Consider the following 27,436-nt stretch of genomic DNA (forward strand, 5'->3'; position numbering starts at 1 on the left):
CAATCCTCTGAGCTCCAAGCCAACACCACTGACTGGACCTACAAAACCAGGTTAATATGGGCCATAGAAACTAAGCAGGGTTAAGGACACAGTTTCTATGAGGATCTACAAAACAATGGAAGACCCTAGCATGGCTACCAAACCACCGCAAAGGAACGAGAGACACGTTTATCTACAGGAACTCAATTACAACATTGTTTGGGGAATTCTGAGCAAGCCTTAATTGAACTGGATAAACTGCAGTTACAAGCAAAGGGTCATTTTTTAAAAACACCTTTCTAGATATAGATTGTTGATTGCACTGCTGTGTGGGTTTTGATTCATTAGTGATTAGAAGCAGTTGTGGGTTTTATCTATTTGGTGATCTATTTATGTCAACTAGTCAGGGAATTCTATGAGTGGAAAACATTGTGTATGAGTCACAGTCAAGGTTGATGCTGAGCATCGAAGTAAAGTTATTTGTAGAAACGATGTAGAAGCCGCAGACACAGAAGTGTCTCTCCCGCTGTGTTAGATTCTATAATATGTGTTTTTTTTTCTGGAGGCAGAAGAAGATTCCTCTCAAATCTGCTAAAAATGTAAAATAAGCAGTAGACATTCCTCCTGTTTTAGCGAAGATGTCTCTTATGGTGATACCAGAAGGGCTTGTGCAGATTATAAAACAGCGAGTAAGAGGGTTGTCATACCCAAAACTAAAGCATGAATCAGCAATCATGCAATACCATTAGTGACAATAGTTAGCTCTATGCTACAATGTCTGTTTTAAAAAAAAGGCAGATGTGTGTCTTTTGTGATTGGTGCATTATTTCATGAATACAATTATGTAAAGTTTTCTCCCTCTACAACCTTGGCAAATAGGTTTTCAGCCCTTGTCTTGACTGAGGCTGTAGTGTAGCTGAAAAGCGAATCCATTAGCAATATGAAGAAAGTGAAAATCAATTTAGTAATAGCCGTAACGGAAACATGTAAAGCCCATAAAATGATACACTTTGTCGTCAGCAATAATGTACGCCGTTGAGAGCGCAATTGGAGTGGCTGGCCAAAATTAGCACATAGACCGAGTGATGCGCAAAATAACCAGTGGGGTGTATCAGAGAAGGTCTCTGTAGTATAGAAGGTGAAGTCTATGGAACGGACATTTTTCAGGATAATTAACTCATATTGAACATAGGTGGCCCTCCTCACAGTGAATCCTCACAGAGAATCCTGCTCATCTCTTAACTAATTGCTGTACTTTCTGATTGATCCATAAAGTACAGAATGTTTGTGTGGGGGAGAGAATAAAGCATCTGTTCATGCAATGAGGGGGGGGGCGGGGGAGTGATGGGGGAAGACCAGGCGCCAGGCGGTACAGTAGAGGGGTGTGTCTTAACCCAGTTCTGCAGCTGTAACCTGCCTCAGCTCTGCCAGTAACCTGCCTCAGCTCTGTCAGCTGCCTGGAATTCTCTCCATTACATGCAGAGAATTCCTGGCCGGGGCAACACACTGCAGTGTCCTTGGAGGGGGCCAGGAGGCAAAACCATAAATGGTCCTGAGTTACTGGCATAGCCACAACTCTATAGAGAAGCCTGGGGGGCAACTCCTCTACTCACACAGTCTCTCCACAATACAAATAAGTATGACTGAACCAGCCAATTATTCAAACCAGTTTTATCATCATCTGACAAGTTCACTGAAGTGAGCAGTCCCCCCCCCCCCCCAAAAGACACTGGATTAGACAAAGTACAACCACTTTACAGTGTCCCTTTTACAACAGTGACCCTGGCTTGCACCATAATCGGTTATCAGTAATAATGTTCAAATTCGGCAAGTTCTCAGAATTAACTTCCACATAGTAAATGACCAGCAGATTTCTCCATACAGAGATAGGATGTGCCCAACTCTGAAATAATTGCCCTATAGAGCAGCGATGGTGCTGAATTGCAACCCCCTGCTCCCTCCCTCCCTCCCTCCCTCTCTCCCTCCCCAGAAAGTGAGCAGCATGGCAGCAAACTGGGAGAAACAGGAATTTTAAACAGCTTCTGCAGTACAAAGGAGATTTAATTGGACCTCAAAGCAGGGGAAATGGCAGAGATCAGATATGGTAGGGAACACACATCTCCTCTGGAGTCCTGGTGCTGTGCCTCTGTAATAAGGCAAAGTTGTGAGTAGGGAGTCCCCCTTTCTTCATCACCAACATGTAGCTGTGACACCCAGGGAAAAGCCGCTGCCTTCTACTGTAAAACCCTCAGGCATTGTCGACAGACAGACATTGCAGAACATTGCAGCACAACCCAAAACAGGTTCCCTTCCCAAATCCTTTGGAGTTATAGTCAATCTGAGCAATGAGAAGGCGGGAGGCGGGAGAGGGGAGCACAAGCAAAGGCCCCCTCCAACTGGAACCACTGAACATGATGTGTCCTTCTCTCCTTCAGTGTAACAAGCTGTGTGATGTCTTTACAGAAGACATTTGACACTTAGTTTTGTTAAGTAACTTTGAAAGTGACGTAATCAATATTGTAATCCTCGCCTTATAACTGTAAGGATGGGAGCACCTGTCTGTTGTTTTAGTCTCAAGGTTGTCATGGTAACAGTTGCCTTACAGTGAATGTCCACCTGTACACAAAAGCTTTGTAGTGGTTGGTACATCACTATGGGTGTGGTGATGGTAATGATGATGATGATGATGATGATGATGATGATGATGCGCACCACGTTCTGTCTATGTATTACCACTAGATAGAATGTACAGTTTTGAGTTGAATTTGTTCTTGCACTTGTAGACTTTGTATTGTTACAACAGGGAGAAATAAAGATTTATCTTTTCCAGTGTGTTTAAATTCCTGTGTGTGCTGCTCTTTGAAAGTCCAAATCCGTTATAAAACCTGAAAGCCAAATGCATCAAAATAATGTTCTCTTCTATCCTTTGAGAGGTTATTTTTGGACAGAGCAGAGGGTGCATCGTGTCTCTCTGACTCAAAGCAGTGGCCTACAGCGGACCCCGAGCCCTCTGAATCACACAGCCATGGCCTGGACCTGATGGTACATCATTAAGGGCTAGGAGATGACAGAAATGTGCCAGGAGGCCGAGAGAGGGGACAGACAGACAGCCATGTCACACCTAAAGACCTTGTTCTAAATTAGAAACCTGCCACTGCCAGATCATGTCAAAGGCCAGTGCTATCCAAGGAGATGTCATGGTCTGTTATCAAGTCCTTTGATAATAACAAGCTGTCTTTCCAAGTTCCCCTGCCCCCATTCACCTCTATCCATCAGATCGCTCAACTTGTCTATTTGTTCTTTCCTCCTCTCATTTGTCCATACTTTCATGTCTTACTTTTCTTTCCTCCTTCATCTCCCCTTTGCCATGTCCATTCTTGCCACCAATCACCTCTGCATTCTCCCGGGCTCATCTCTGTTTTATTGCTATGATAGCATTATATGATAAAGAGGAGCAGAGAGACATGGAAATGATAATAAAGAGCGTGAAACTAATTACAGCCATTCATCACTAATAAAAAAAACATTGCCTGGGTTTCCAGCTCCTGCTGTTACTGAGGACCCGGGTGAAGATTCACCCTGCTGATGGATCTATTAAAACCCCATTAGACCCTCCCATCTCTGTGTGGCTATATGCCCTTGCCCACTCAGACCTCTGTGCAGGGCAGAGCCCTTCTGTGGCATTCAGCCCACTGTAAGTGGCTTTTAATGTTGCCGTTGTATTTGCATTTATGTAATGTAATAAAGCCTATTTGGATGCCCTATCCAATGCCATCATTATCAGTTCACCATTAAAGTGCCATTTGTGATCACAAGTCAGTTATACGGACAAACATCAACTGTAGCTAGGGGGATGGAGTTACTATGGAGGGAGGGCTATGCAATCTCTTACCACAAACACATCCTGCAACTTTTCACAAACTGACAGGCGGAAACTGCTCCTGGGAAATTGCTTTCACGTCAGCTTGACTCTCTTCAAAAAGGTTAATGTTTATTTCATTGCATATCTTATTCCGTCTATGGCCGCAATTTGACAGAAACCCCATCACTGACAACTTACCTACTTCTGACAATCATGCAAACAGTTGTGTTGGAGGAGGCTTATTAAGATTAAATTAAAACAAAGAACAACTTCATGGTACATACTATTGTATTCACCTCCCCACCCTCCATTGTATTCATTCCAATCACATACATCAACTATATGTCTCACTTAATCTTTCTTCCAATTTCAGCCAAGAAGCTCAGAGTGAGTCCACCAACTATCACAAAAGCTTTAAAAATACACAGAATAAACATCTTAGAAAGGCGAAATGTTTGAAGCTACTACCCACTACTGCTCAACCAATCACAGTGAAAAAAAACTGAAACACAAATTTACAATTGACTGCTTGAAGGATTAAACGTATACTCTGCACTTGAATATGAGGAGATGTAAATAAATAATTACAGAAAATATACATACCCTCACAAACTTGCTCGTAAATGTACTAGTTAGTTTTACAGAAACTTTAAAACCAGACTAATGTAAGACTAAAACAAAGACGTTGAAGAGAGACGTGGCCAAATTACTTGTCAATAACAGTGGTCATTTTTACCAACACGGCCTCTCAATAGTGTCCTATTCCTCACCAAAAATATCCGACTCTGCCTCTCTCTGGAGAGACCATACGGCAAATGGTTAGAGAATGGAGAACCGGAGAAGCTTTCACTACTGGCCTATGAGGACAACTCAGGGTAAGATGATATTTCACCTATTCATAAAAATAGGCTGAACCATCCCTTTAAGTCAAGATATCGTGATAGGCTAGGCAACTATTTTTTTATTGATTGTCCTTGATTAGATGATTTGTCCTTGAAGAACATTTCATAATGTTTTCAATACCCATAGGATTACGTGATGGGAAAATGTTAGTTGGTGTTGGTTAACAAAATGTTCAATGGAAATTACTGCCTATTCTGAGCTGTAGGCCTACATATCTGGAATATAGGTTTCTTTTCACTGTATAATAATAATGACTGTGCCTCTTGAGAAGTGTATATTGAATCTTGAAAGTCTATACAGTGAATGCACCAAGGGGGATCTGTACACTACACACCCATACCACAGCCGTCTGTCTTACAGACCAATTTTCCCTTATCAAATCCTTAAATAGGACTGACAGCTCCTTTTGGGACCTCACCTCAAATCGGAAAATCTGAATGCTTTTGTCTAACAAAAAAAACCCAATTTCAACAGGCAAATCTATCTGACAATCACAGGGCGTTCAAGGATAGTAAATTGGAAGGACAGTCCAAAACAAAGAGAGAAGGGAAACCATTAAGATGACCTGACAGGACACTTAAGGTGTCTGCTGAAATAGGCAATTTACATGATGAACAGGAGGAATACAGTCTTAGCCAAATACACTCTCTATCCTTTGAATTGTGACATTAAGCTGTAAGAATACGCCTAAACATCAACACTTACATTTAAGAACACAATACTTCCATATTGAACTCTCACACCTTCCTGAATAAATTCAGATTATTAGCGTACTCATCACTTCTGGAAGTACACTTTGAGACTGACTGACTATCAATCAATCAATTAATTAATCATAATTTATTTGCATAGCACATTTCATACACAAATGCAATACAATGCACTTCACAGGAAAGATAAATCCAAACAAGACAGTAAATACAAACACAAGATAAAAACAAAGGAAGATAATAAAAGTACAGACTACATTACATTACTACAAGAGCACTATCTATATATGTTCACAAGGCTTTAAAAAGAAATTCACATCAAATTAAAATGTATTTGATACAGAGAGTAATGGTGTAGGGCGGGCCAAGGCTTCAGACATCTCCTCTCCATCTCCATCTCTCCTCCATGTTCTCTTCCACTCATTTGCTTTTGTGCTTCCTAAAGAGGGCATACAGGACCTTCAAGGTGGGTGTCACATCCTGGGAGACGATATCTGTTGGAGACAGAGACTCATTTAGTGATGATCTACCGTATTATGTATCACGAGCACTCACAACCATTGGAGCATTGATATTTAGAGTGTGCTTTCACCAACATTGGCAGACAACTAGTACAACAATGCATCTGAAGTAACCATAAATGTGGGCTAAAAACATCATTAGATTCAATCCAATCAATATTTACCTGGCGAGAGATATCACTCTTCCTTGCGTGATGCGCTAATTAAATGAATGAATGCCCTATTAAGAGCGACTCCACCGCTAGCTAATCTAATTAATGCACACAGTGTGTGCTTGTAGACCTTGAGCAGTGGGATTTCTTATTCCATCAGAGAGATTACTCTGTAATTAAAAGGACTATAAAAACTAATTAAATTAGTCAGTTGCTCCTGGGTTAAATGAATTGTGCCAGTCCAATCATTAACAGTTATCAACTTGAAGCTTTACTTTTAAATTACAGATTAGGCTAGCAGGGCAAATTATGCGACTGCTTTAATTATCAAAGAAAGTACATAGCATACACTGAGCATCTTAATCCAAAATATTAGATGGTAATCATACTGTAGGGATCCAAAGCAAAAATGAGAAAATATATGTGTGTACACACATCACAGAGCCTCTTGTCAGTTTGACGTAGCAATATGGTTATGAAAGGTTAAGTCTCTCTGTCCATCAACAGCCAACAGTGACATTCTCCCCTTGAGAGAGGTAGTTTCTCCCTGAGAGAAGCTCTCAAAATGAATGATTATGACCTCAGACTGAGCATATCATCTAGAGAGGTACTCATTTTACCTGGTTTAATATTCATTCATATTCTATGGTAATTCCATCTCTCCCTCAAATCTCTCCCTCCTTCAACCAAATTCATTTTCACACACTCAGCAATGGGCCTTAACTCAAACTATCAGCACAAATCCTTTCTCCCACTTGACATACAGTATGAATAGTCTGTGGCACACCACTGTCACCCAGATAAATGCTTTTGATACAAGACATTTTCTGAATTAGTTTGACATTTTAATGTCTCTGAGCTGCTGTTCTATGCTGTGAAAATTGCTGCCGAGAGCAATCTTGGTCACATTCCCATTCGCGTGCGGCTGTGATATTTTTATACTCCTCTCTTTCAAAGTGCATTTTGAAAAGCTCAGGGTTGGTGTGACAACATTCATCAACTATCAGTTGGAATACAGAGGATCAACATTGTTACCTTGAGGGTCAACATTGGACAGGTGAAGTTCATTCATGTCATTCAGGAGGTCCATGGCCAGGGTCACATTGTGGAGCTAGACCAAAGAGAGTGACATGTCATCCGCGGCAGAGTATGACACCACACCACTAGAGGGGGCTAATAACATGGCCACCCAGATGCCCTCTCATGGCATCATGGTCACATTAGAGTGCATTCAATAATGTAACGCATATTGTGAATTCTACCCCTCTCTAGATGGATTTCAAAATAATAAACCAAATATCTTCCTTACAGTAAAAGCATTAAGTGTAAGAATCTTAATGGGTAATACAACTTGGTATAAGCAGTTAAGTTATACAAGTTATAGATCGTACCATCTCAGTGTGACTGACAGGGGTCAGGTTGAAGTCAGAGAGCGGGACAAAGAACCCCTCCAACTGTCCAATCAGCAGGAGCAGAATCACACCATCTGCAAACTGGCCAAGAATAGAATGACAGCAGTTGGATCTCACCCAGTGGGTGTGATGCAATGGAAAGACAACCAATAAATCCCTTTGAATTCACACCAATGCTATGTACAGTAATCAATACCAGTCCTGACAACAGCTGAGATGTTTTCAAAAGTAAAAGTAAAAGTAATTTTATTGTCACATACTTTGCAATCAGAGCAGTGAAATGCGTGGTCCACACAGGGCCTCAACAGTGTTATACAGTACACAGCATATAATAAACTTCCTAAATGCTAAAATACACCCTAACTAAATTGCACGATATAAATACAAATACTGAAATAGCAATAGATTATTAAATAATATGGGCAGTGCAAAATACAGTTATGTGTAATATTAGAATATATCTATTGGTCGTGCAAAAATTATCCTATAGATAGCATCAGTAGATAATACAGAATCAATGTGAAAAGTCAATATAGCAGCATATTGGTGAGTATGTGAGTGGGAGAGTCAGTGGTTAACATGATAGCTGACCGTTCATCAGCCTAATGCTGTGGGGTAGAAGCTGCCACAGAACCTTTTGGTCCCAAGCTGGTCGCTACGGTAATGTCTGCCAGATGGGAGCATAGTGAACAGTCCGTGTCTGGGGTGCCTGGAGTATTTGAGGATGTTGTTGGCCTTCCTCAGACATCTGTTGGTGTAGATGTCTTTGAGGACAGGGAGCGCGGCTCCAGTGATGGACTAAGTCTTCACCACGCTCTGTAGAGCCTTACTGTCCTGAGTGGTGCAATTGCCATACCAAGGCTGTGATGCAGCCAGACAAGATGCTTTCAGTGGGGCAGCTATAGACGTTAGAGAGGATCTTAGATGTCATGCCAAATTTCCTCAGCTGCCTGAGGAAGAAGATATGTTTGCGTACCTACTTGCCGGGGGAACTTCCTGTTAAAGTTTTTGTTTGTAAGCATGCAGCAGTATAATGCTAATGGTCTGACTTGCCAAAGGGCGGTCAGGGAGAGTTTTATACGCCTCATGAAAGGGCGTAGAACATTAAGTCCAGTGTTTTTGTTCCCCTTGTGGGGCACATAATATGTTGGTAAAACCAGGGCATGACAGTTTTCAAATTAGCTTTGTTGAAGTCGCCAGCCACCATAAACACAGAAGTGGGATGCGCTGTCTCCTATGTGTTGATGATGCTGTACAGTTCTTTTAGTGCTATAGTGGTGTTAGCCTGGGGTGGGATGTGAACAGCCATGATGATAAATCACTGAAAATGTGCCATTTGATTATCAAATATTCCAAATCGTGAGAGCAGCACTCTATACCAGGAAAGATTGATCATGCAGCCCACCCTTCCTCCCTTAGACTTCCCTGGAGAAACAATGGATCTGTCAATGCAGTGCAACGAAAAGCTGCTAGGTTGGATAGCTGAGTCGGGAATCGTTGGTGAGAGTCAGGTTTCAACAAAGATGATATGTGATGATAGCGGACACTTAATGTTCTAATTGAATACAATACAATAAAAAATAAAAATAAAACATAAAAGTTGAGAGAGCTTGTGTGAAACATTCGTGGCACCATCTTGGAATCTTTACTTCAACAAACAGTAAAGGAGATTTACCCAAAAGAGAGGCTGAAACTGAGTCCAACTTACCTGTTTCTCCATGTCTATCACCTGTAGTCCCAGGCTTGAGATGTTCTGGTTGACAAAGTGCATAATAGCCTGAAATAAATTATGATATAATTAAATAATCTTACATATACATCAAATAGAGTAAACAGTGTTCAAGGGCATTCAATCCATCTATTCAATTCAATTGCACATTGCCTTGCGTACTGTACAAACGAGAATTGGTCAACAGAACCTGGACGACTAAGTATTATCAGTAGTTTTATCGTGGCCTTTATTTCACCAGGTAAAGTAAGTTGACAGACACACAACACATTCTTATTTACAGCAATGTGCAAGTTACTTATGAGAGGAATCTTTCTTTATTACCTTCTTCACAGTGTTGACCTTCTGAGAGTCCAGCCTCAGCAGCTGTTCAATAGGATCCTCCTCTGTGAGAATAGATAGCGAAGAAAGTGTTAGTCTTTGTACAGTACTGGGTGGACTACTTCAAAGGTGTGACATTGCCTCGACCCCGAACGTCTTACTCACTGTTTGAACTGCTCTGTGAGTCTGCAGATGAATCACTGTAGAGATGGCAAACATATTATATTTATTTTGGATTCTCTGACTTTGTCTGAGACTGAGTCAATTCAATGTGGTGAAATAAAGGTAATTTATTATCAGAATGAATTGACCAACCTTTCATCTGTAAGGATCTCCATTTGTTTGTCAGATTTGATTCCACTTTTGTTGACCTGTGTGCAAAATAAGGGGAGGGAAGGGAGAATGCACAATCTAATCTAAGGAGGGGTGTTTGAAGGTGATTTATCAGATAGAGAACACAAAAAAATACTAAAGAATAAAGAGTACAAAAGTTATTTTCCAAACTCACCTCCACTAGGAGGACCTCCACGCTCACTTTCGCAGGTAGATCCAAACTGGGTTGGAAGCACCTCACCATGGCAACCAGCAGATGAAGAGTGGCCAGTAAGTCTTTGTTGTGGATAACTGACAGGGAGAATGGAAAGAATTAAGAATCGACCTGCTCGAAAACAAAAGAATCTCCACCACTGATGATTAACATTGCACCCTGTAGCGGTGCCGTTTCCCCCCAGCAATAATCCCTCTCAGTAGGTGTCAGGCAACAGGCAGCACCCCAGGGTTAGCTTCAAATCCCATTGAGATTTCAACAGACACATATGCGTCCGAGGCCAACGATTTTTGTTTGTTTTCTCAACGTTGAGAGAATGTTGTGAGTATGACTCACGTTTCACGCTCCACTTGTTGTCGCTGTCTTCCTGTAGTCCCAGTTTCTCATTCAGAGGCTGGAAGATGGCCTCAAGCTTGCGTATCTGAGCAATGCTGGTCAGGGCTATCTCCTCCACAGACAGGTGCACACCTGCTAACTTGCCTACCAGCACAAGCACATACACACCTTCATTGTGAGTGATTAATTAATTGGGGAAGCTCCTTCCACTATTATTTTCCTGTTGATATGGAGAATAGTGGCTGTTGTGAAATGATAGCATCAAATACTCCAATCACAGTTCTGTGTATGGAGACTTTTACTGATGTGCTTCTAGTTAGTTTGTGTGTCTGTGTGTGTGTGTGTGTGTGTGTGTGTGTGTGTGTGTGTACAATCAATAGTACTAACAGTGAGACAATAAGTCGTGTAGCCTTGGGCGACATGTATCCAGATAAATAGTATACAAATAAATAGTAGAGCCCGACAAATATATCGGGGCATCGGCTTTTTACAGAAACATCTGTCTCTGATAATGCACCGGTAATCAGTGTAATTGTTTTTTTTCCAGAGCAAAATATAGACATATTTATTCATGAATGAATAAATGTACTGTTACTGGAGTGCCTACTGAAGTGGCTGCATTTAGCAAAGTAACGTTAGCTCTTTGGACTGCAGTCAATTAGCACAGGGGTGTTGACTGAACAAGACTGAACAAGTTATTCGGCATAAGGAGTCACACAGTAAGATAGTATTTACCTATCATTAATTCAGTTAAAATAGCTAGCTTACATCCATGAATTTCAGAGTCAGACGTTCTAGCTAACTAGTGTGCCTAGTTCCAATCAACCGTAGCATGGACTACACGACACCAGTTTGTTTACTCTCAGAAGAGAGAGGAATTTACCACTTTCATAAACTTCGTCTTGGGGAGGGGGAGGGCTGGAATAAACTATTACTGGAAATGACAGTGTTTAACGACCAGAAAGTGCAGGGGGTATTCTAACAGTATGCTAACCGAATGCTTTTCACAGTGAGTATCACAGTGAGTGTAACAAAATATGATATCAATATGCAGTGCACTGAACATGTGAAATTCTCATTTGGCATAGCAAGTAACTGCATATAAAATAAATAAATGTTTCTTTATCAATGGAGATCATTTCTGGTCATTATTGAAATATGGATGTTTGCCTAATCAACATTAAGAACATCTTTTTGCTATTGTTGTCTTATGAAAACTGCAAAAAAGGAACTCGAAAAAGGAAAACAGATATATCGGTTATCTATGAATTTTGCCCCCCATAAATCGGCACCGGACCCAAACATTTAGTATCGGTCAGGCTCTAATAAATACCAATGATGGAAGAGTGTGTGTGTGTGTGTGTGTGTGTGTGTGTGTGTGTGTGTGTGTGTGTGTGTGTGTGTGTGTGTGTGTGTGTGTGTGTGTGTGTGTGTGTGTGTGTGTCTCACCCAGGAGGTGATGGAGCACTAGTCCATCATAGAGGTCCTCTTCTAGATTCTGCACTACGATGTGCTCCTCCTTTAAAGAGTTGTTGATCCATTCAACCAAGACCTTCAGACACAGGGTTCACCATAGGGACATTTTTGGAATGTTAGTGGCTGAGTGTCAAGTGTGAGTTATTAATACCTACACTATTTAGTTAAGAGCAGCTTTCATTATAAAATGACCCGTATGGATCATTGATTTGAGAGAAACCGGAGTTGATGGTACCACATCATACTCAGTTTACTATTGCAATTTTCACTTATGATTCGCTTGAATTATTTATGATGACTAATTGTTGTTTTTGTCACTGAGATGTTAATTAACAGACAATAGATGAGGAATGACAAGAGGACTACCGTAGGTCTACGTATTTGATAGATATAGATAGATAGATAGATAGATAGATAGATAGATAGATCAGAGAAGGGCCAGATAGAATCTATATCTGTCTATCATCTCCTTTGAAAATGGTCATTAAAATCTCTTGCCACCTCTCTCAGCAAGAGATCTGAGTGATTCAGTAATACACTGATGAATACATATATAGTCACTGACTCTCTTTGTAATGTATTTTCTGTATAGCATTATCCTCAGCCCATACAAGACACAGGGGAAGCTAGGGCTGACTAGGAGCTTGTTGAAGAGAGATCAGTCGTCTTACCTTTTTCAGCTTTTCAAGTTTGGGGTCTTTTACAGATGTTGGCTGAATGATTTTTCTCTTCTCACCTGTGCCACCAAGCAAAAAACACTGATTGTCAACCATTTTGGAGGGGAAACTTTATTTAAACAGATGATCTACTTTGGGTAAAATGAGGTGCCTTGATAAAAGTTAGGTGTCATTTTGTGCCACTTGGTTGAAAACTTACCCTGGAAAAGTCCAAGGTCCACAGGGTCTTTCTCCTGCTGCATGTCAAAGCAACTACCCTCCATCTCCCCTTTGTTCAGCAAGAAATTCACCTCTCTGAGCCCCTGAAATGACAGCTCCTGAAACCAAGAGCAAAGTTGATTCAATAACATTAAGTGCCATTTTACTGTAAACCTTTGATGAAGGAAACTGAGGCAGTTCTAATGTTTGGTTTGACCATTTCCTTCTATGAGAGCTCATTCCTGCCTAGGCTAAGCAAACAACATTTATCTAAGCAAATCGTAGCCCAATAATCCCAGTAACTTCATGTAGTCACACTACAACTCTGCATGGAATTGTATGTCTGGATACCTTTTTGTATATTGGTCTCAAATTAACAAAACAAAACAAAAAAAAACCCAAGAAGAATGCATTCTGACAAATGCAATGTGACCAACTGTGTCAAACTGTGTTCCCAAAACTACATTGCAGCTGTGCATCTTTGTGTGTGTTATGGTGTACTCATCTTTGGACATCTCTCTCTCTGAGGTTGACACAAACTTTTAGCAGAGTCGTAACAAAAGTCTTATCGAATAAGCTTACCTTCAGTGCAGTATAGCAGCAAACAGACAGAATGGGGGAAATGATTTTGCTTCCTGACTTGACGTCAACACTGAAACCATCAAAATCGTAGAGCAAGAAAGAGAAATGCACCCAATCTGACAAGATGTTCTCCGGAAATGTATCATGAAAGACTTTCAGAAATAGAACTGAAAATCTATATACTGTTATGTTCTACATGAACAACAAAGGGACCAAATGGAGGATAAAAACGGGGTGACGAGAGGAAGTGGCTATGAAGAAGTGAGGACTTCCTCTTTTCATCACCGTGGTTTAATTTCACTCACAGTGTTTTCTGATGAGATCAGCCATTCATCGTTGTATGCCACCTCATGGTTGGGACTAAATAGTTTACATAGAACAGGATGAGAAAAAATTAAGGACACATCACTTAATAGTTACTTCCCTTTGAGCAAATGCATTGTAGCAAACATCTCAAGAGGCCCAAACAAACATGGACACCTTATAGCCCCATGGCACTTATACATTTCCATTTGAGGCTAGCTGTATCAATTTATTGCAGTCTGGCCTTAAGCACTCTCATATCATCAACAGAGAGAGAACATACTGCATGGGCACAGTCTCTACGTCAAAGGAGAAGAAAAAAACAACCACAAGACTTTTCGTCACCCAGAGAAGAGGGCAATTTGGGAAAGGGGAAGTAACCATGGTAACCAAGGGAATAGACAAGAAAAATAAAGTCCTAAAATAAACCCATAATTCCTTTGGCTTAACCTAAACCATAGAAGCTACAGTAAGCCACTATTGTGTGATCACTGTGCAGACTAACAATGAAGCACTACCCTACCCTCAGTGTGAAGTGCAATGAAATAACACATTCACCATATGTGAGTTCAAACATTTATTTCTCGACAGACAGACAGGCAAGATGTTCAGGCAATATACGAGGTGCAGGGCTATGAGGCTGTTTTGTTAAAGCACATCTCCTTACGGATCCAGACGGATCCTTTGACTCGTCCCTCTCAATAATTTAACCTCGGTCTGAAATGCATGAGTAGGCTCCTGTACAGTACATACAGCTCTGTGGTCTCTCACAGTGGTGTTACCTTTCTGAGTGCTTCTCTGTCTGTCCAGGGGGAGCTCTACTGGGAATCGTCTGAAGGGCAGGTCAATACAATGATGCTCTGTGGTTCTCTCAGGTAGAAGAATAACGTGGCACTTAAGGCGAGAAGGCAATAGGGTCTGCTTCAGCTAAGAAATATGGCTTGAACCAATCCACATAGATAGAGTATACTGAAAGGGCACGGTGAAAATTATTTCACCTTTTGAAACAGATAGATATAATACAACAGTAGGTCATAATATTAATCAGTAGTAATAATAATAATAATAATAATAATAATATACAAAGCTTTCTGATACAATATTCAGCATTTTCAAGTCCATACACATTCAAGCAGTGGATCATCAATATCCTCTTAAGCAATGTTCCACTCTATTTGCATCTTATAGTTGTTTTGCACTTGGATTTGATACAGTCACCTATTTCAAGTAGTTTTTATGTGCATATCTCGCTTCTTTAGATCTTTAGATGCAGCTTTTGATAAGCTATGTTGTCCATTGAAGCCCATTAATTCCGTAAAGACATATTAAACACACTCCAAACACTCGAATCAAGGATATGTTACATCAGTGTTGGTTCTGTGTAATTTGTCCATTTTACTTCTTTAAAACGTTATTTATAAACCCACTTTTGTACCACATTTTATTGTAACAAGTTCCAATCCAAAAGGCAAGTTTTGGTTTCACTTTGATAGCATTGCGCGCCCAAGGCAACCCAATGGACCAATTAGTGTTGACGGCGTAAGAGGTTTACTTGCGCATTTGTAATGATATAAGTCTGATGTATTGAGTATGTTTGAAACAGAACACAACATTTCATTTGGAAACTCAAACTGACATATTTTACATTACCGTTGGTAAAGTATTTCAGAGTTGAGTTTGAGTGTTGTTATGGATATTTTTTTAATGTGGGGACAGAAATTCTGACAGAAATTTAGATAATCTAAATCTAAAAACTGTCTGGGGTGGTATACTACTTTGAATACCTGTGCTAGACAACTATACCAAGCAATTAGAGTGGAGCATCCCTTTATGCAGTCGTGGCATCTTGCATAAAATACACAACCATGTTTTTCAGGTCAAACCAGTACATTCCAGTGTTGACTGAATATCCAAACATGGAGCATAAGGTTGGAAAGGTTGGGGTTACAGTAAGCATAGAGGAGGAAATAAATACTGAGATTCAGGGGGAAGATTAAATACTGACATTCAGAGTTCTCTTTATGCCAGTTCCCCTGGGTCTTATTAAGTCCTATATGTGACATCGATGAATATAGTCACAGTGTGTTCATCCAGTGTGTAGGCTTCTGTATGGTGTTGTGTGAGTCCAAACACAATGCAGCCTCCTCATACTGTAGATGTGTATGGCAGATGTCCATCACTCTGAGTTTTTGTAGTTGGTGAACAGGTTGTACAAGACCCTCAGGGTGGACTTCAGATTCAAGTTTACGACATCTGGAACAAACCAAGACAAAGGAAAGAAGTCATTAGTAATAAAAAAAAAAAAAAAAACTAACAAGACTGTTCTACAAGAAGGAACAACAAACAATAGGCAAATAGCTCTTGCAGTATTTATTAGGGTCATTCAAGCAAGGCAAAATTACAAAAACATGTACATGTGTTCTACTCTTCTCTTCATAATTCATCATGTGAGACTATCACAAGGGATTTGATAAAGGTTGGTGGGTGGGTCACTGTCAGGCTGGCTCAGTATAGTGAGGCAAGGTCTCCACCCATTGGACAACTATGGCATTACAGTTACTCAAGCAACATAAGTGTGTACTATTGTGCATTCAATTTCAATTAGATCAACGTTTATGGATATTTTCATCATCAAAGTCTATATAATTTAGACTTAGACTGGATGTGTCTTACTTAACATTGTGTGTCCAATATCTCACTTTTCAGAGCACGTTATATCTAGCAGCAAGCCTCTCCTCAGTATCCCTACTGAATGTTTCTAGTCCATATCCCCCTTGGATAACTGCCCTCTTTGTTCCTCTGTACTGTACCTTCAGGCCTGGCTTTGGGTTTCTTCAAGCCTCCATCCTGCATCAGCTCAAAGGAAAATGCCACATTATGGACCTGGGTGGAAACAGAGGGGTCAGAATCAACATAAGCGATTTGCCAAGTAATAGTGCATCTTTCCCATTTGTATAAAGTCCCACGTACCTTCTGTTCAAAGTTCTCAGGTGTGAGGAAGAAGTTGTACAAAGGGACAAAGTAGTCCTCCAGCAGTCCCATCAGAAGCACCAAGTAAACACCATCAGCAAACTGGACACAAGGAGGATAACAGACCATGAAAACACATGGGAATATGGGATGAAACATCTCTTATTCCAACAAAGTACAGTTATTGCATCAATGCTGCTTTTTGACTGTAGTTTATAGCATAAATGGGCCATAAGACAATGAAACAACATTATTATTCCCACATGGTATCCTTGGTTAATGAAGCATAATTAGATGTCTTACCTGAGACTCCAGCTCAGTGACCTCCAGGTTGAGCTTGTTCAGATGTTTGTTTACAAAGGTGATGAGTGACTGATGGAGAGAGATGGAAAATGAACAAGACTATTTAGACCATTTAGAGAGTACAAACATCCACAATAAGAGTAGCTGTGGGCATTCTTATTAAAGTGTAAACTACGCGGTAACACTTTACAATAAGGATACATTCATAAACATGAACTAATGCAGTAGTAAATATGACAATGCATTAATAAAGCTTTGTTCATGCATATAAAGTCAACTACTTGTTTATGAGGGTAGTAAACTTTACCCTAAGAGTAGCATACCCATAATATGATGCAGCTAATACTATGCTTGAATCAAGGGATAACATAGTTATGACAGAGCAATACACTGTGCTGGATTTGCGCTGGACTTGATGCATTATAGTGAAGGCATGGGCCCAAAGGTCAAGTAAACCAGAGCTCTGTGTGCTAACAATAATGTGTTGAAGTGCAGAGTAAATTAATCCAAATCTAGGATAACAGACTGCTTTCTATGCAAGATGAGGTAAATAAATTAAGGTAAATATGAAGGAACCTCTTATCCCTTATTTATTTGATCCCTTTAAAACCATGAACACGTATCCTAATAAACCATTTAATGTACTTAAATCAACATGTATTTCCCATATTCTCTTAACTCAACATGTATTTATTCATATTAACAAATGGTATTATCAACAGTATAAGTGTCTTTAATAATAGTGTAGTAAACATATATTAGAATGCTTTATGTTTTGTAAATGCATTACTAAATTATTTATACATGTTAACTACTGCATTAATAATACATGTTAATTAATGTACCCTTATTGTAAAGTGTTACCAATTACGCAAATAAAAATGGTATTGCAAACCTTTTTAACAACATTGAGCTTGTCAGGGGCATGATCTAGTAGTGTGTCAAATGCATCCCTTTCTGAGAGGAAAAAATATATATTTATTAAAAAAATCCATCAAAGACCAAAGACTTCATCCATGTCTTTACTACATACTTCAACATTAAAACATCAACAACATTTACTCACCAAATCTACCCATCATCATCCTGAAAAAAACAGAAATGATTTTAAATCTGATCTCACAGGATATCACTGGAGTCGCATCAACCAACAGCTTGTTTACTGCTTTTTCTTTTTTCTCACTAGAGGGTACTACATCACTACATCATACCATAATAAGGGCAAGGCAATGCTCCTCAATACATGTCTGGGACCTGGAGAGCCTGAATGTGGTTGGTTTCTCATTAAAGAATAACCAAAAAGAGCCATAACAATCCCTTTATTAAGTACTTCTTTTGGGTGTCATGACTGGAGCTTTGGGGCAAAAGCTTTCCACCTATGTGCCCCCCAGGCCAAATAGAGGAGGACCACTAGCCATATTATCAGAGGAATAAAACAGCACTTACTCTGTGGTGCTTGTCAGCTCCTTGGTCACATGAGACGTCTGCAGTATGCCCTCCCTTTTCTGTTCCAAACAAAACCATCATTACAGGTCAATGTGTGAACCTAATACGTCACTCTTTTAGAAATGTAATATGCTTAAATAGTATCACCAAAACACACCACTATGATCATTTCAATTAAGTCTCAAGGCTTAATGAGTAATATGAGATGTCAATGTACATGTTTATTGGGAGTGCTTACCTTGACCACCACCACCTGTACAGACACATGCTCAGGCAGACGGATGGGGGCCAGGAAGTGCATGGCCAGGGCCACCAGCAGGTACACGATGGACACCAGATTCTTGGCATGGATAGCTGTTGCAGAGAAAGACCAGGAGAGGGCACTGTCAACATCTAAAATCAAGTACCATCAACTATTTAAGCAGTGTAGCACAGAGCCTGGAGTAAATGTTTAACTTCAAAGGTAGGGGAATGCATAACATTCAACACATCACATGATATCCAGAAATAACTGGTCACAAGACAAGAAATAAGGTAAATGTGGTAAACACACACACAAACAGGTGATGGTAAGTGACTCACAGTCAACGCTCCACTCTATGGACCATCCGTGAGGCCTCAGCAGCTCGTTGACAGCCTCCAGTACTGTTTGAAGCTTCTGTTTCTGACCAATCTCAGACTGGGTCACCTCAGCCACGTTCAGCTTCCGCCCTGACAGCTTCTCTACCAACGGGAGAGGGGAGGGAGACAGATGAGCTCACCTTACACCAGGATGTTATACACACACACACACACACACACACACACACACACACACACACACACACACACACACACACACACACACACACACACACACACACACACACACACACACACACACAACACATCTATTCCTTACCGAATAACTTCTGGAGAACCTGTCCATCGTAACAATCCTCCTCCAAGTCTTTGACAATGATCCTGTCCTCCTCTAGCTCATTGTTTATCCAGTCAATCAGCACCTGAACACAATAACATTTAATAAAGTTACTTCTGTACATAACATGAGACAAGGAGACATATTGAGGACTGTGGATGGGACACCTACCCTCTGAAGGTCTTTGAATTTAGCATTATATCTGGACGTTGGGTCCAGCATGTTCCTTTCAGCATTCTCCTCTAAACAAGACATTTCAATGAGAATGTCACTTGACAGCAGAGCCAGAGTGAGACAACTGATACATACAGTACATGCATGTACACCTACATTCATCGACTTACACACTCAAAGATGATAGTTTTACACAATCCCCCCTCCCCACACACACAGTCAACCACACTCCTGCTCTCCCATCAACTCTTTCCATCACACTCATCTCTGAACAGACAGTGATTCACATGATGACTGGAAGACACAGGGTGTTGTCCTCTTGCCACCCTTGTTCATTTCTCTTTCACTTCCTCTTCCCCTAGAAGTCAAACGTTGGACTAACATTGACAGTTAATTGACAGAGCCCACATAAGTCCCGCTTTATCAACTTCAGTAACCAGTGTATCCATAAGTAAACCCCCAGTCACCGAGTAGTCACACCAGTTGGAAGAAGACACCAGCAAGTGCAAAGGTCACCAAAAGGTCAGAAGTGTCATCAACAGTCAATCAAAGGCACCAGCAGTCTGACTAATAAAGGACCATCGACTATCTCCACATACTGTGATAGTGGTTGGTTACGGCTAATGGTTTAGACAACTTGTTCAGTTACAGCAATCAATGCAATATGGATTACGGATTCATTGGAGTTTATGGATCAGGAGGGCTGTGGTTAGCCTCCCTAGGCACAGTTAGTGTATGAGTGTATATATTATATATAGTACAGTATAGTGTACAGTATATACCCAGTAAGGTGTCCTCAGGGTGGATGTCTGTCCCTGAGGGCAGCATGGGGGCATTGATGGCATTCTTCCCCTCCTCGTGAAGGTCGCTCACTGGAGAGAAGACAAAAAACACAAATGCCACCATTAGATACACATATACAGTCAATGAAAAGGATATTCATATTTTCTCTCATCAAACCTCAATGAGAGAGACTACACCCGGACAGTTGACTAATGGTGGCAGCAGTGGGCTCCAGTGTGCTCCAGTCAGTGTGTGTGTGCACTGGCCAGCTGTCTAAGGGAGGCTTATCACAGTGCCTAGAGAACCAAGCCTCTGATGCCACACTTCCCCCTGTAGGCAGACTAACCCATCACTCCCTAGCCCTCCTCTTCTCTCTCTCTATGGGTGGTTTTACCATCACCTCATCAACAACATCAAATATAGCCCACTTGGTCCCACCAAAGCAAATGTGAAGCATTGCAAAGAACTATCTATCAGGGATCAGAGAAAGTCAGTACACCCTTGTCACTCTCATAACAGTATATTGACCATTACTTAAGGATGTAAACAACCCAACAAGATACAGTCTGGCCAGATTGGTTCCTGGGCTTTGATTCACCCTCACTTCAGAGATTGACTATTTCCCTGGGGTTTAGTGGCTACATGGGCTTCTTCTGACCGTAATGGCTACATCCCTTTTATCTTCTTACAGCAGACTGCACATCTTCAAAGTATGCAGAAAGGGGATGTTGGACTCAGGGAGGAGTCTCTACAGATTTCCTATCTTATTAAGCCCTCTTGTAGAGCTCAAATGCAAGCCATGGCCAGAGGGCTACAGTCCAGCTCGCATCACACCACAGATCAGCATTTTCTTCATAATTACTGCAGTCCTACTGTTGATGAAGTCATTCTGTCTATTATATTTAATTAGGGAATTCTCTCTTAATGACAAGTACAGGGCACCACCCAATAAATAGGGGAAACAACTAGGATCTTGGTTATCGTTATTAATAACGCAATAATAATAACTATTTCTGAAGGTCTAATAATCTGATAAATATAAAATTTGCTAAGTCTTCGACGTCTACATGTGAGATTTGTATCACAAGAAAATACAGTAAGTAATATAGTCAATCAATCAATGGTTTCAAAGGGTTAGGCCTACACAGACACAAAATGTATAAAAGACAATTGATGGTTACATTGAATGGACACCAGCAATTTATTTAATGACAGTAATTTGGGCAGGAATAAAATAATGTCCCATTCACAATATGGGCTATGTTAATGGGTTCGAAAGTGAACACCTTGCTTATCAGAAAGGCCTTAGTAGGGTGTTGAGGCTGTGTCTCTGTCTGAGATATCCACCTCCATCACCCTCTGATGGAATTAGTCCAGGAAGGGGAAACCTCATAATGTTTACACTTCAAAGCTGGTTTGCGTGTCTATGGCCTGGTGGGACGAGGGCATGGCTCCTTGGAGACCGGCTAAGCAATATCTTACACTGCGTTACATCATAATTGTGCTACTTCCTCCCTCTCTCCAGTACAATACATCTGGCTCTCTGGATGCCGCTGTGCTACTGAGCCAAGAGATAGCGGTAACATTTTACCAAGTCATGGGAATACTGCAACAGTGTACACAACAGTGAAACACTACTGTGATTGAGGTTTTACAGTGTAGAATAGAAGCTTACTGAAAATCACTTAAGAATCCAGGCAAAGTATTACTATTACTCCCAACATGCCAACTGACATTAAGGTATGGTACAGTAACAAGTCATATATAATTAACAGTAAAAACACTTAAACCCGGAATGGTGGTTTAATGAGTTCCTACAGGGAACACAGCAATTCTCACTACTCACAACACAAGAGTAGAAAAACCTAGTGCTAAATATAAATAGTTATATAGAGTTACATGGTACAGGGCATGCTTCCCATTGATATATCGAAGTTCCTCAAAGCCCACCTGGTGACACCTTCCAACCCAATCCCACCATATGAAAACAGTGCTACCTTGTTTCTTTCTCTTGGTCCCACACAGCAGGCCCGCCATCTCCCCAAAATACAGCACACAGAAGCAGCAAGTGAAGGTAGAGAGAGTGTGTATATGTGTATGTGGGAGTGTGTGTATAGGGTCCTGCTGCCGGTGGGGCTAGGCAGAGGCGTCATCACGTATTTATTTCTGTCACAACCCCCCGCGCCTGGTTGCGGTCCAGTTACAGGGGGGGGGGGGGGGGGGGGGGGGGGGCGGTCTGCAGAACAGGAAAGGCCGCCCGGCACAGCAGCAACACAGTAGCAACATAAACCTTCTACCTACTTCCTACTCCTAGGACTCCATGGAGTGGACACAGCACTGGGCAGCCCAGGACATGACAGGACAGGGAACATGGGGACTACTGCTGCACACTGACAGGTACTATGTTGTGTTTGTCTATAGCCAATTCAGCTATGAGAGCATTGCATGAAAAGGAGCATCAACATACCCCCTAGAGACTATTATGTAATAGAGAACAACAGTCTAATGCTGAACAATGCGACATTCCTCTTTTTGGTTTACTTACAACAGTAAACTTACAGTATTTAATGCCATGTATTGAGCTCTTAATCTGTTTTGCTGCATTGAACAATCAATCATGCGCTAAATGTATTCCTCTTAATATAATTACACTAATTCAATACTAACCCAGGCTTTGCAGTCAACATAAATCTTCTGCCAGCCTCGGTGCAGGAATTATGTGAAACACTCAAAATCATTAGTAGGCTGAAGCAATGACTGCAGTCAAAACAAAAAAACAACAGCACACCAACGGTATTTTACTGTGACTGTAGCCCAGAAGACCAGGGAAATATGTCTGCAATTTATGGCACAAATATTTACATACATACACACTCCGAGAAGCAGGGGCGTTGTATTTCTCCAAGGATTTTCACTATAAAACAAGGTTCCCGTGCCCCCTAGGGGGACATGATTTAGTGTGACATGAGGGGGAAGATAAATATACATAATGACACTGCATAGAGGAAAGGTGACAGATGACGGCTTAAATTTAGTCTAGGTTATTTATGACGCTATTGGTACGAGTTACTAACTTGACACAGAATACTCACACACTCACCGTGCAGAGCTACAGAGATGACTAAGTCACACCCAAGAGATTATTTCAGGTGTCCCAGTAGATGTTTCAGTTCACCAGATACTAGACATGAAACATGATGGTCATAATGATACTAGTGGTAATACATTACAGGTCCCACCTCATAACACATTGGAGAATGATGGTGACTCCTGTCTCCACAAACAATATCTAGTTTGGAGTTGTCCAAGGCAAAGAGAGTACTTTGTTATTTGATTATTTGATTGCTTTTAATGAAATGTTAAGTGAATAATACCACCATGATATCATTCAATACAATAGCAAATCTGTTTGCTGCATATTTAAAAATCATTTATAATATTTCTGTATCGAGATTAGTTCATTTTCTGACCTCCTGACTTTCTTCTTCTGTGGAAGGAATTCAGAGCCATACCACAACCTGCTCTTTATTCTTCAACAATGATTATTCACAGAATAGAGACAGTAGCATTTTCAGATCACAAACAAAACATTATAAACTTGAGACAAACTTACTCTTGAGTAATTCCTTGCTGGAGAGAAGTGTACTATAATTAACTTTCTGGGGAGTACAGTATTCTTCACACTAACTAAGATATACTGGAGGATGTGAGTAAGCAATCTTCCCTTAAGTATATTTCAGGCAATGACTTGCACTTTCATAAAACTATTTTCATTCTTATGTCCAGGGCAGTGACTGACAGTGACAATACATACAATATATACACTCAGGGTAAGAAAAAAAAAAAAAAAAAAAAAAACTTCCTCTCAACAGAAGTTTATCTACATAAACAGACTCTGTGGTATACAGCTAGGTCCAGCACATTCCAGCACAGCTGGAATCTGAGTTTGTCACAAATATGAAATACTGTAACTATATGAACTGTAATTTTCTGTTGGCCTTGCTCATCAGAGTGCTCTGTGTTTGCTTCCCTAAATCTGAGGGCCTCACACTCCACTTGCTGAGCATACTGTATTTGTAGACCAAAATGTTAAGGTAACAAAGAGGGGAGCGCTCGGTAAAGGACAAAACATAGTCTCTCACAAAAATGTGTTTTTCAGGTACCCAGCCAGCCTACATAAAAGATGATGGTGTTTCCACAAGGAAAGCATGAACATTTAAAAAAGAAAATATAGCATAGATACATACAATCATAAATTACCTAGAGGAAGTAAATGTATTCTGCTAGTGGTAACTTGTTTTATCTGGGTGTGACCAGATGAAACCACCACACCCCACCTACCATAAACCACATTCAGTTTAATCTCATTGCCGCTACCTGAGTGCCTTTGGAATCATTACTAGGTAGCCTAATTAGTGGGCTTGTTTCAGCAAGTCCAACTATTGTTCTTCCTATTACTTATTATTATTATTATTATTATTACAATTCTTCCGAATTTTCTCACTGGTACTCCTACAACTTTTAAGTGATTCATACCAATCTAACTTTTAAACTTGTATTCACATTTCACATATTCACTCATTATACTTAAAAAGTTAAACTATTTAAACTGCACATTTTAACACAGAGGTCTAAGGAAACCAAAAGATGCACCGCTACTCTTACACCTTTCAAGCTCATGTTGCCTATATTCCTACAACTGCTTTTTAACTGATTAAAACTGCCATTTGGAAGATATATCCATCCATACTTCCCCTCTCTCATGTATCCATCCATCCTACTGTATAACCTTCTCTCATCTATCTGGCTACCCTCTGACCATCTTTATCCATCCTACTATCTCACTTTAATTCAACTACTCAGCCATCATTCTTTCTTCCTATTGCCAGTCACTACTGCTTTCTCAGTATAGCTCATACTTCTGAAACTCTTCGTTTTATTGATCTATTCATCCCTCTCATCTCTACATTCCCTCTTTCGTCGATCTGTCTATAGTGCCCTGTGTAAGTGATGGGACAGTGAAGCATGTTGTTTTCTTCTTTTGGCTCTATACTACAAATCAAACAATTACTATGAGGTTAAAGCAGAGATTCTCAGCTTTTATTTGAGGGTATTTGTGTACATGGTTTCACCATTTAGAAATGACAACACTTTTTATATATAGTCGCCCATTTAAAAAAGTGACATAAATAAACTATTCTTACTTCATTTCTTCACTCTACATGTATAATCATTATCATTTGAAGGTAAAGTTGTGAATTAACACGAAGAACAATTACAAAAAAGTAATACTTTAATCACAATCTAGTGGACATACTCTGATACTATCACACTGTATAATGGGACATTAGACACACAACTTCAATGACTAATACCTTTGGACAGGGCAACCTCAAGATTACAAGATTAACCAGAAATACATAACATAGTATGAAGAAACAAAACTCCAAGCCACAGCTTCATATTACCTGTCAGCTATAGAGAACTGATATTCCATACTGGCCGATAAAAAGGAGGGGTTTGGAGGGTTCATGGGTGACTTGTGACCATTGTTTTGGATTCCTCATGTCTTAATCATTATCAGGTAGGCCTTTGGTCCAAATCTGATTTGGGGTTTAAATTCTATTGAATATTATATGAATCTCACAAAATGAAATGGCAAATTTTGATACAATTGATTAGCTTATTTCTCAGGGATGAAACTACATGTATAAAAATGATGATGCAAAAATACTTATCTTATCTGTTTCTAACTACAAAAAAACATTCCAGAACAGTCTGAGATTGTGGGTGTCGAAATCCTCTTTTGTCTGTTGATTTGACATGGAATGACCCATCTTCCAAACCATCTTTAAACTTTTTCTACTCCCAAAATAATACTTTGCAAGCCCAGAAAATGTATTTTTCTGGATCCTTTTGTGTTGTTTCTATATTCTGGACAACTCTTGACGTCTTGAGAGTGGCTTGCAATGGGAGAATACTCACTCTCACCACATTGGGGCACTCTTAAGCTGTAGGGAAAGTAACACATAGCACTCTGCCTTGAAGAAATCTTCTCTAACCTCTCCACAATGTGCTCAAAACTTCCTTGATGTATAGAGTGTTGATGACTGGAATTTACTGGGGTTCTACAGCAATTAGCACAGCCTCCATTCTCCTTCTGTTTGAAGTCCTTATACAGAGAATGACAAACACATGGCTATGCAGGGGCAGGTACACACACAAGCCAAACCTTGCAGCTGTCCATACTAGAACCAGACAGAGAATTGGGAAGGGGGTTGGTGGTGCTGGTAGGGGCGTCAAAATAGCTTAGTAAACAAATAAAAGTGAAAATGCACAGCTACAGTTAAAATAGCAAAGACTTAAGCTTCTTTTGAAAGAGAAAATAAACAAGGAAAGTAATCCTCTTATACCTTATCTTAATAACCTTGCATTCTTGGCATGGATGACCTATCTATTTATGTTTATCACATCATGAGGTATGCCAGTCTACTTTTCTTTGTGGCTTTGTTTCCTTTCACTGGCTGACAGTTTAATAACATCTATACTAAAGTGATACATTCATGTATCATCCAAAAAGTAACCTACTGTAATTGTGGAAGTAATAATAGTCCTTACAATTTTTTAAATATAAATAAGAGGAATAATTATTGACTCAACAACATTATGCTCAACTATCCTTTCATTTCTAGCCAACTCAAGCATTCACATGCCAAACCTTTAGACTTAGCATGAGAAAATATTGATCGGACATTATTGCAGAACCATGGACAGTTGCAGCAGTGAACACGGGTAAACAAGTGTTATCATCTAAAACGTTACACCCTGCGCAATTTATTCGTTACTCACAAATTACCTTCTTTCGACTTCTTCTTTCGGAGCGTTCCTCCCAGTTTCCCAAGGAAAGATTCGTCCTTTTTTATCTTGCCCGATTGCGGGGTTGCAGATCTAGTCGGATTTGCGGACATATTTGAGCGAATGTGCTTGAGCAGATATTCTATGTGAAACCTCAATCCGTTTGATTCATCAAGAACACCTGGAATATCCGTTGTCAGGAAAAAGACGTGGCGCTCTTAAGGAAGAAACACACCGGCAGCGGGGTAACAATAAGAAAGACAGAAGTGTGTTTGTTT

The 27,436-nt window shown here is 40.3% G+C and overlaps 2 protein-coding genes across 3 annotated transcripts; both read right to left on the bottom strand.

Annotated features, from left to right (window-relative positions):
• Nucleotides 1–5,577: 5,577 nt before the first annotated feature.
• Nucleotides 5,578–13,584, bottom strand: parvg (parvin, gamma). Its single transcript, XM_083665781.1, has 13 exons — nt 13,406–13,584; nt 12,825–12,942; nt 12,620–12,684; nt 11,922–12,024; nt 10,473–10,616; nt 10,098–10,213; nt 9,905–9,960; nt 9,755–9,789; nt 9,593–9,654; nt 9,248–9,316; nt 7,519–7,620; nt 7,163–7,238; nt 5,578–5,948 (listed from the first exon to the last, which is right to left on the bottom strand). Exons 2-13 carry the CDS (start codon nt 12,886–12,888, stop codon nt 5,875–5,877), a joined length of 966 nt encoding a protein of 321 aa, XP_083521907.1. The 5' UTR covers nt 12,889–12,942; nt 13,406–13,584; the 3' UTR covers nt 5,578–5,874.
• Nucleotides 13,585–14,270: 686 nt separating this feature from the next.
• On the bottom strand, nt 14,271–27,383 carry parvb (parvin, beta). Of its 2 annotated transcripts, none has more exons than XM_083665762.1 (13): nt 27,160–27,383; nt 20,303–20,392; nt 19,518–19,588; nt 19,329–19,431; nt 19,010–19,150; nt 18,666–18,781; nt 18,428–18,486; nt 18,048–18,067; nt 17,877–17,938; nt 16,982–17,050; nt 16,679–16,780; nt 16,519–16,591; nt 14,271–15,961 (listed from the first exon to the last, which is right to left on the bottom strand). In XM_083665762.1, exons 1-13 carry the CDS (start codon nt 27,269–27,271, stop codon nt 15,885–15,887), a joined length of 1,095 nt encoding a protein of 364 aa, XP_083521888.1. In that variant the 5' UTR covers nt 27,272–27,383; the 3' UTR covers nt 14,271–15,884. The 2 variants fall into 2 exon arrangements, with proteins under 2 accessions (XP_083521888.1, XP_083521889.1); XM_083665763.1 differs by lacking the exon at nt 27,160–27,383 and adding an exon at nt 22,301–22,358.
• Between the last annotated feature and the right edge of the window lie 53 nt (nt 27,384–27,436).

The sequence above is a fragment of the Argentina silus genome (genome assembly GCF_951799395.1).
Source record: "Argentina silus genome assembly, chromosome: 3".
Lineage (NCBI taxonomy): Eukaryota > Metazoa > Chordata > Actinopteri > Argentiniformes > Argentinidae > Argentina > Argentina silus.

Excerpts from the sequence above, each read along its gene's own strand:
- parvb (XM_083665762.1), bottom strand. The coding sequence starts at position 27,271 with ATGTCCGCAAATCCGACTAGATCTGCAACCCCGCAATCGGGCAAGATA. Across the intron at positions 19,589-20,302 it reads CCCTGAGGACACCTTACTGG|AGGAGAATGCTGAAAGGAAC; the intron begins GTATATACTGTA and ends TGTCTTGTTTAG. Across the intron at positions 16,781-16,981 it reads TCACTGAGCTGGAGTCTCAG|TTTGCTGATGGTGTTTACTT; the intron begins GTAAGACATCTA and ends CCTTGTGTCCAG.
- parvg (XM_083665781.1), bottom strand. The coding sequence starts at position 12,888 with ATGGAGGGTAGTTGCTTTGACATGCAGCAGGAGAAAGACCCTGTGGAC. Across the intron at positions 12,685-12,824 it reads GGACCTTGGACTTTTCCAGG|GTGAGAAGAGAAAAATCATT; the intron begins GTAAGTTTTCAA and ends TTGGTGGCACAG. Across the intron at positions 9,317-9,592 it reads AGGTCAACACTGTGAAGAAG|GCTATTATGCACTTTGTCAA; the intron begins GTAATAAAGAAA and ends AATTTATTTCAG.